The following is a 10295-nucleotide window of genomic DNA, read 5'->3' as shown; positions in this document are numbered from 1 at the left end:
TATATATATATTTATATTTATATTTATATATATATATGCTTATATTGCCACATTGTATATATTATTCCTCTATCATAAATATAGAGTTATCCATTGAATAAGATACATAAACATCCCTTTTCCCCCGGCACTAATCTATATCGTTGTTTATTTATATGATAAATTAAAGATACTATACTGAATGTTGCTAGTTCAAGTATAGGTCTCACCAATTAGAATTAAGTAATCTACAAATAACATGCATCAAGATACCCATCTTTAGTATTTTTAAAAAAGTACAGAAAGCTATAAAATAATATTAATCCTTGATGTAATCTCATTCTGATTACCAACCCTTCATTTATTCCATAACTACTACTAATAAAAGATCCATCATATATATTTTTAATAATTAAAAAAAAAATCTTTGACTCACCTTTTCGTTACCATGCACGATATGTACCATGACGATGACCCATCTTAAGATCATTATAAAAAAATATTTACGGATCCTTCCTTTTTCTTATAATTCCAATTATTTTTTCTTGACACAAGAATCATCTTCACATGAATTAACAAAAAAAAAAAAAAAAAAAAACTTCAACATAATTTTTGTTAGACTTATGTTCCTTTACTTGCTTTCAAAACTTCATAAAATAATTTTCATAGCTTTTAACATTACTTATTCTCCAATATTAGTATCAAAATACATCTCCAATTATTTGACATCCTTATAATCGTTAAGGTTTCATACTTCCACGAATAGGATTTTTTTGGGAAATTGTGCACAATAAATTACAAAATATGTGGCTAGAACATCTGACATTAGAGAAGCAACCTTCTCCTTCTACCAATTGATTATGGATCCTTTCACCTATTAACAGTATTTCTTTTAACAAACTATTCAAATAATTTGCATACTTTTACAATATATAGGTATTTCTCATATGTAGTTAAAGCTCTACCTTAATGAGCTAGCTCAATTTCACACTTTGAGATCAGTCTATAATATACTTTATAGTTATGTTCATTATGCCCTTCTAAAGAAAAATGTCTTCCTAACACCCTCATTGGATAATTTCCCATAACATTATTTCCATGTTCATATTCTGCTTTCATATTTTCATTAATCACATTATCATTCTTGGTTGTGCACATCAGTTAAAGGCAACAATGGTTGCACAATTCTTCTCCACTAGCCGCTATAAAAAAGCGATTAGTGAGTTTCTCAAGAGAGGTGTGCTGAAAATGTCGGCCTTTGAAGGGGTTTACTAAATCATGTAAAAAAATTTTAATTTGTCTTGTTCTATCTTTTTTTGTGCTTTTTCTTTAAAATTCACATGAATTGCCTGTACATGATTTCCCTGTAATTGGAGCAGTATAACTATGTTGTGCTCATTTCTTTGTAGGTATGGGAAATTTTTAAAAAACTTTGTGTGATTTCAAGCACTTCCCCTTTTCGCCGCCACATCATAGCCCCAACTCACCCTTTCCTTTTCCAGCATTCCGTAAACCAAAAAATGGGTATCAAAAGCACAAAATAGACAGATAGTCAGTAAAAATATAAATTTAAAAAAAAATCAGAAACTAAAAAAAAAACGTAGAATGCCAAATAATTGAGAGAGAGCTAATGATGATGATTATCTAGTCAATGTAAAGGTGATACAAAAATAGCTTACAATAATAAGGTAAAGTGTCCAACAGCAATTTGTTTCTCATAATTTAAAATTATATGAAAAAATTCCAATAAAAAATCTACATACATAGAAAACCTAAAAGAAAATCAAGAAATAAGGAGGAGGTCTCACCGTGCCACATCCAGGGACCAAAATTCTGCCTTCAGGAAGTTTTCCTGTCTGAATAAGATGAGAAATGATGGGTGTTGTCTGACCCAAATCCCATGGCGTCACTCCTTCCTCCCAACACTTTTCCCAACCATCTACATCATAAGTTGCACAGCATTTAACAAAAGGTAACAGTCTGATATGAAGCCTACACTCATCTTTCCAGACAATCCAACACCAAATAATCAATTTAGAGTGTAAGATATTTAGTTTACAATAATATCTTCTGAAAATTTTAACAGGCGTACAAGCAAGAAAAAACCAGTATAACGTAATACAATGAACGAATCAGATAAGACAAATTCGCAAAACTCGGTGTCATTACGCATTATGAACTAACGAAAAACATGAGACCCATGAAACCTTAGTTATAGGCTGCCAGTACAAGCAGTAATTGTTCACAGAAATTCAAAAGGAATTTTTGTTTTCAGAAGGAATAGAAAATACAACCCAAGTCCAACATTGGACCAGACTAATCCTAAACACCTTCAGAATCCCAAAAACTGCCTGAAATTACTGCCAAGCAGTCGCCAAGGAGAAGAAAACCTAACCATGTAAAGGATATGGAAATATGATACTTAGGGAGAGAGAAACCGAACCATTGGGACCGCTGCTCATCAGTTGCCGGACCTTTGCCACGAGGGGGTTAAGGTTTGGATCCCTTGATGGCTTGCTGCTTTCTCCGGCGCCGTCGACCCTCACGGCTGGTGATTTCGCCGCCGATTCTACTAAAAGTCGATTTACAGCCATCTGTCGAGTCCAAATCAACCGCGGCAACAAATTTGCGACGCCCGGCGGCGACAACATCCGAGGGTGAAGGAGCTGTTCTTTAGGTAGGACTGCTATGCCTAGCCAATAAAATCAAAAAAAAAAAAAAAAAATTCAGGTAATATTCAGATAACAACATGAATAACATACAATAATATCTGAATAATACGGGAGAATTTTCACCCTCATTATCGGTAAAATCAAGGCGAGAAAAACAAAAAATATACCCCATAACATGGGAAATATTCCCCCGTGTTATTCAGTTGTTATTATATGTTATTCATGTGTTATTGTGTTATTATAACACCAGGAATATTCTCAGAATACAATAACACAAGAATAACATACAATAACACGTGAATAACACGGGGAATATTCTCCTGTGTTACCGGGTCGTTTTTTTTCTCTTGCGTGGCGTGATTTCATTTGCTACGCACGTAGCTCTACGTGCGTAGTACTGATGTAATAATTTTTCGCCTTTTGGGCGGCAGTGCTGGAGTGAGGCAGGCCTACCGACATAAAAAAAAATGAAATAGTAATGAAAACTCGTGAATCTCACAATAACACACTAATAACATGTAATAACATATAATAACACACTAATAACATACATAATAACACAATTATACTCTCCATAGTCCGCGATATAATATATCGAGAATATTCTATGCATGTTATACTGCAGGCTAAGGGAGTGTTATAAGGCGGCTGTATAACACGTGAGGATGGGTTATAACCTGCGGTACAACACGCAAAGAATATTCCCCACGTGCTATACCGCGGGTTAGGGAGTGTATAATTGTGTTATTATGCGTGTTATTATGTGTTATTAGTGTGTTATAGAACAAAAATAATTTATTTAGATGTCATAATTTATATTTATTAATAACTTATAGTTATTTAATGTGTTATTGAAGGTTTAGAAATACTTCATGTTATAGGAATATTCTCTAGCGTTATTCTGAATATTTTTTTACATTATTGATGTGTTATTCATGTATTATTTATGTGATATTCAGAATAACACGAGTGAATATTCTTATAATACGACGACAATGATAAATAACACAAAAATATTTGCTTAGGCTCTGTAACGCATCGATCAAGTTGGCTCACGCATTTTCAATTTTTTTTTCATTTTTTTATGTAGGTGAGTCGACCTTCCACGTGTCAACACGGGATTGGACTCCGCAAGAAGCTCTGCATGTGGAGTCCTTATATAATAATTTTTCGTGCTAGAGTCGTGTTGTGGAAGTTTTTTCTTTCACTAAAATTGTGGCTGCGGTCAAAAAAATATCATTTAGGAGTCACCTTAGATTTTTTAACGGCAAATTTTTTTTAAGCAGGAGTTACATTTGTGAACAGCTACAGCTGCTCCAAACAAACCCTTAAATATAATTATAAATTATTTATATCCAAATTTGATTTATAAGCAGGAGTTACATTTGTGAACAGCAGCAGCTGCTCCAAACAAACCCTTAAATATAATTATAAATTATTTATATCCAAATTTGATTTACTTAAATTTTTTAATATTTGAATTTTATTTGTGTTTGTTGTTTATGACAAATGAGTGGGTATTTACACAAGCAATAATTTCAAACTATAATATATATTTTTGTATAAAATATTCAGAAAATGATTTAATAAATCTTAATAAATCAATAATTTAATAAATCAAACAAGAAAATGAAACAACCCGTATGATATCATCAAGTGTCTATAATAAATATTTCCTCATAAGATGATATTAAATATATAATTAAATAAATTCAAGCTAATCAAATATTATTTAAATAATATATCATAAATGATATAAGTTATTATCGATACTAATATCAAATATTTTGACAAGTTATTTGTTGAACAACAAACGAGTTTATTCGTGAACATTAATGAATAAGTTGGACTATATTCATGTTTAATTCATTTAACTTTCAATCTTTTAAAAAATGTTTAAAATTGTTTATTTATTAATTTAAACAAACACAATGGAGTCTTAACCGAGCCAAATTCAAGTTGTTCATTGAGTGCATTGGTTCATTTATAACCCTATTTGTACGATTGGGCAACTATAAATTTTTATGACATTTTATAATTATGCAAGCTTGGGGGGGAGTTTTCACCTCAATTAGGTGACCCAAATTGAATGCACACCCTAATCACTAACTATTTATCTATAATCTAGTTGGCATTAAGACTCAACTTCCAAAAAAAAAATACATAAAATGGTAAAATGTTTTATATGGATTTTATTATAAATGTTATGAATGTTACAAATATTTCTTGTTGAAAAAAAAAAAACCAATATATATTAACATGTTTAAGCACAAAAAAATAGCTTCTCGTAGTGAAAATTTCCAGAAATTAATAAGAAATTAATAGTCAAATAGAAATGTGATAGTGATTAGAAAATTAAAGAAACTGAAAAACTGTCGTAAATAAATTTGTACTCTAGCAAAAATTAATAAATCTTATAAATTTGAATTTTGTAAATGTTCGAGTGTGTAAATCCAAATATGATCTAATCAAAGAACGTTGGACTATACTCAGCCAAAACAACTTAACTCTAATTCAAATCAAATCAAATAAAACATAATTCTTATTCAAGCTCAATCCAATCAATTTGATCTTCCATTAAAACATTTAAACCTCAAATTAGCCATTGAGTTGGCTTGAACTATTAAAAATTCATTATGGGTATCATTCAATAATCAAAATTATTTAAAACCAAATAAAGTTAGATTAAATAAATGTTCAAAAAATCTCAAAATGATCAATTGTACTCAAACCCTAGACCCTTTAAATTTTGATTAGATCAATTCAGTCACTTAACATGACCCTAAAAGTTCAAATTAAAATTGAAATTGGCAAGGCATTTTCTAAAATTTTAGGTGAGTCGCCCAAATAAATCTAAGACTATTTGGACCTTGAATCAATTTAAATTCACTTAAATTCAAATTATTCTGTTTATAATTAGTTCAATCAAAGTCAAAGTAACTATTACCAAAGTCTTCTTAATGATTCATTTGGCTCTAGTAGTCTTCCCAAGATGATCCATTTCCACTTGAACCCTTTCAAACATAAACTAACCCAAAATCATCGATTACAATTAGGTCATTCAAAATACTATGTTAGGAAGACCTAATCAAGGCTTTGCTATTCATTTAAATACTTTATATAATAGAGTTAAATCACTACTAGCCCAACCCAGTAGTATATACTCATCTAAAATCCAAATTGAGCAAGACAAGGTCAACCCAATAGTTAGCCAATTCCATCGAAATGACCAAAAACACTTGAAAGCCTCTTATTGGATTATCCAAAAATCACATATAAGTTGGAATACAACTATTGCCTCTTTCTTGGCTGAACCCATTCACCATAAAGGTTATAAATAACCCATACTTTAATGTCTTCGGATTCACTTGCTTACATTCAAAACCTTTTTCTAGAACTGCTTGCATCTTGAGCCATTGCTCTCCATTTCTCCTCTTCAAACCAAAATATGATCTACTTCTGAGAGGGTGACATTGGTTTTGATCAAATTCTTTACTTGGGTGATTGGAGCTCTTACAATTCATGCTAAGAGGATTGGATATGCCCAAAAAAACTAATAAAGCCATTAATTGTTGGATCCTCGCTGCATTGGATATTCCTCAATCCACTACCCAAATATATTTTTATTTTTCTTCAATTGTTTAACAGATATAAATCTTCAAAAATATTGAATGTAGAATTGGTTTCTTAGGACTTGATCCTCTTTAATGGATAAAAAATTCTAGAATCCTCCATTAAATTTGTGGGATCACATGCTTCTTGATGAGATGTTGTAGTTAATTTCTTGAACTAATGAGGAGAGTGAAATCATAGTCGTTCATTTCTTTATTAATGAAATAGCTGTATGTGATTTAAATATATTAAAGAACTTACTTCCTTCCAATTAATTTCTTGAACTCATCTATCAGAGTCATGTGCCTATAACAAGGCACATCATGAGGCTCTAATTACTGGTCTGTAGTTAACAATTCTGATGGAATTTTAAGAAATCAATTTTTTTGGAGATTCATAGTTGGTGATCGATCAAATTACTTGAACATGCAAAATTTTCAAACCATGAATTCATCAACACTAACAATATGCTATGAATTTAGTTTAATAAATATCAAATATCAACTTGTATTGAATACTCTATGACAGTAATACCATTGTGGATGATTTAATAATGTTGGTTAAGGAGATAACTTAATTGGAAAAGGAGTATGTGCCGATCAAAGTTCACGATTGTTGGGTCCTCTGATCACAATTGATATGTAGTATGTTCATAGACACAAGATCAAAGGGAAGGTTGCTCTCACTTCAGCTGAGGAATCAACTGATTGAAGACAAACCTTTGTGGATTACCTATGAGAGGTAAAATTAACTCAAGATAAATCATTAGCTCATCAAATGAAATCCTGAGTGTTATCTAATGCCCCAATAAATGACACACTTCATAAAGATCTTTCAATCATAATGTGCTTATATTGCTTAGATAGGCGCGAAGCCTAAAAGATAGTCAAAGAAGTACACTTTGAAATATATGTTGCCCACCTATCTGGCGCTAAAATGAAAAAAAAAAAAGATTAAGAGAATGGTGCATTTGTGGCTAATAGTTATTAATATTTGCATGGAAATTGCACAAAATTTTCATTAATGTCAAATACATGTCATAATTTTACATCAACCGAATAGTATAGTACGTCCCATAATTTTCTTATGTCCCTTTAAATGTTGCAACACAAACATAATGGGACACCCTCTTTTGTCCAAGTGACATAGGTTCATTCTAATTGTGACTAATTAATTCTCTAAGTGAAAGAATGCAATTCCTCTAAAAGAAGTAAAAGCTCACCATGTATTACAATTTTTCAAGAACCAAATCATATACTAATTCAGTGTCACTCATGAGTCACATCGAATAACAGTCCTGCATTTAGAAGAACCAAAATAAACAAATTTGTTAGGAGCACAAGATTGATTAGAGGTGTTCAATAATATTATTCTCGATCAACTGGACTAGGTAAAATATTCAACAAGACCTTAGCTCAAATCCTCAGAAAAATACTTATAGGTAATAAGAGGGAGTGACACGAACCGTTGAGAATGGCTTTATTGGCTTATAGAACCGTATATTAAACACCAAATCAATCCATCATGTTTTTTAGTCTATTGTTCTGAGGCTATGCTTCCCTTGAAAGAAAAATTTTCCTCATTAAGAATTGGCACCTATCTAAGGAACCCTCCAAAATAGAATATTTGGTTGCGATTAGAGGAGCTCAAAAGACTACAAGAGACACGTCTATTGGTGCATCAAAGGCTTGAACTCTGGTAAGCACCAATGGTTCAAGCTCACGATAAGTTAGTTCGATCAATAACATGTCTTGTGCGGAATTGATAATAGTCCTCAAAAGATTGATTCTAGTTCATCAAAAGATAGTGTTAATTTTGAAACAATATAGGAAGGCTAATTTATTGTAGAGAAAATATATCAGGGACGTTCTTATCAATTGGAATATTGAAAGTGTAAACATCTCATGCTTCCCATTAATGGACACTACATGAAGAAAAATTAAGCGTGGTGTTGTGTAGCAGTGTTATAATTTATAAAATTTACTTTTAAAACCCTAATAGGAGTCTACTAGTCATTAAATTTCTAAATTTAAAAAAAAATGAATTATCAACATTTTTGAACATAAGATCTAACTTGAAACAACTTTTACTCATTAAAATCTCATTGGGTTCTCTCAAACTTCATTGAACTCTTGCAAATTTCAAAATTTCAAAACCTCAACGCTCTTTTGGCTCAATTGTGATTGTCCAAACTCTAACTTATAAAATCAATTGCTTTATTTTGTCAGTCAAATTAAAATCTTTTCCTGAGGATTAAAATTTTAAATCTTAAATTTATGATTGAGTTTTTTATGATATTTAACTCTTTATTCTTGTTGCAGAAAAATATTCCTTGAAAAGCTCAATAGTAATTGAGAAAAATGACCTGACAGATAACAAATTTATTGAGTTTGGCATGAGATTCAATGACTTGGTTATGCATTATGCAAGCCAGCTATAATGGTGCATGAGCAAGAGGAACTACCTAAAGGAAAATTATTGATTGAGTTTTCAGTAAGGGGAGTAGAGATCCTTCCAGCTTGTGGTGAATCTAGTAGAATTCCAGTTAAGTCTCAACTCAAGTCCATCATTATTAGGATTTTTTTTACTAAGATGAAAATTATGAATAAGAATAAAAGGGCCAAGAATGTGTACACTAGAATGGCTAAGTAGACCAAGAGTATAGAAGAGGAGCATGCACCAACGATTTAGGAGTACGTACTTGGGAACTGTCTGAAATGGTCACAGATTAGTAGGTTTACATTTATTCCCCCTTATCTTCTTATTGAGTCGTTAAGATAAGAGCCATAAAAATAACCACATATGTATCCCTATATTAAGTTTGACGATTAACTTGAAAGGTTCAAACAGATAAAGAAGCCAAATTTTAAGCATTTTGAATAGTTGAGAGGTAGGCTTGTCAATATATTGGAGGGAATAGAACTCTACGCTAGAACATTTAGTGACTTGAAGCTATGAAATATTGTCAAAATTGTGCATAATTTGTGGGTGAAAAGCCAATAGGGTTTTATTGGAGTTGCAGACTTATTTGGAGACAAAAAGATGGATGAAAGGTAAATAGAAAAAATACTTTACAGTTTGAATGTTGTTATAATTATGAGTGAGGCATTGAAGGTCACCCACTTGGCATCATCTGTATCAAAGAAATGGATAACCTACCTGTGCAATTTAGATACATGATTAAGAGGCTAGTGTTATGGCACATATTACCCCTTTCATGTATGCCCAACAGTTACATAGTCAATATCTATAAGAAAGAAGTTTTCATCCCACCATACATTGACCGCCATGACTTCAAGCCACATTTCTCAATAGTCTCTTTTATAAGTTAGTGTGATATTATTTTTTATAGAGAGATCAACATACTCGGCTCTAGAGAGTTTGTTGGAGTATGCACCATTCCTCTATCTAGAGGTCCATTGTTGGTTATTAACTGAAATGAATTTGACTTAGCTAAGCATTGTGTGTCATTTGTCCCTCACTAGAGGATTTCCATCACATTTCAAAAATTACAATTTTTTTAATCTTCCCTCCCCCTAATACTGATTTGTAGAGCATCACTCCTCCGCACTTTGAAGATAATACTTAAGAAATTATTAAAGTTATTGTCAACTTTGTTGTCAATATATGCATACTTGTTATTGTTTTTAGTCATTTATAAGATTTTGTTGCTATACTCAGTTACTATGAATATCTTTCTATTATGAAAATATTTTAGAATTTATTTTCTTTACTCAAGGAACAAAATTTTCATTAATTGAATGTATGGATGTTATATACATATTTTTTTTTTCAACAAGATGATATTTAGATGGCTCAAAAATAACAACTTATTTTAAATGTGAATTGAGAAATTTTTTGAATTAACATTGGGTCTAAAACTTAAGAATCAAACCAATACCAAAACACATTAAATATGACATTTAAAAACTTACAAACAAGTTATCAATTATTTTTTAACAAAAAAATCATCTTTTTTAAGCAAAATATCAAAAAAAAAAAAAACATCAAAAACTTTCCAGCACAACATAA

General features: G+C 31.2%; 1 protein-coding gene across 2 annotated transcripts in view; it reads right to left on the bottom strand.

Annotated features, from left to right (window-relative positions):
• The window catches only part of LOC110030292 (probable thiol methyltransferase 2), a 30387-nt gene extending 27718 nt beyond the window's left edge, over positions 1-2669 (bottom strand). For both annotated transcript variants that reach the window (XM_020732935.1, XM_020732934.1), the window contains exons 1-2: positions 2423-2669; positions 1788-1918 (exon numbers count right to left, since the gene is read on the bottom strand). In XM_020732935.1, the coding sequence (XP_020588594.1) occupies positions 1788-1918; positions 2423-2630 (339 nt within the window). In that variant the 5' untranslated portion in view covers positions 2631-2669. The remainder of the gene's footprint in view (positions 1-1787; positions 1919-2422) is intronic.
• Positions 2670-10295: the final 7626 nt, after the last annotated feature.

This window comes from Phalaenopsis equestris, unplaced genomic scaffold (genome assembly GCF_001263595.1).
Source record: "Phalaenopsis equestris unplaced genomic scaffold, ASM126359v1 Scaffold000694, whole genome shotgun sequence".
NCBI lineage: Eukaryota > Viridiplantae > Streptophyta > Magnoliopsida > Asparagales > Orchidaceae > Phalaenopsis > Phalaenopsis equestris.
The sequence above is the reverse complement of the archived record's forward strand: the minus strand, read 5'-3'. Positions and strand labels throughout refer to the sequence as shown.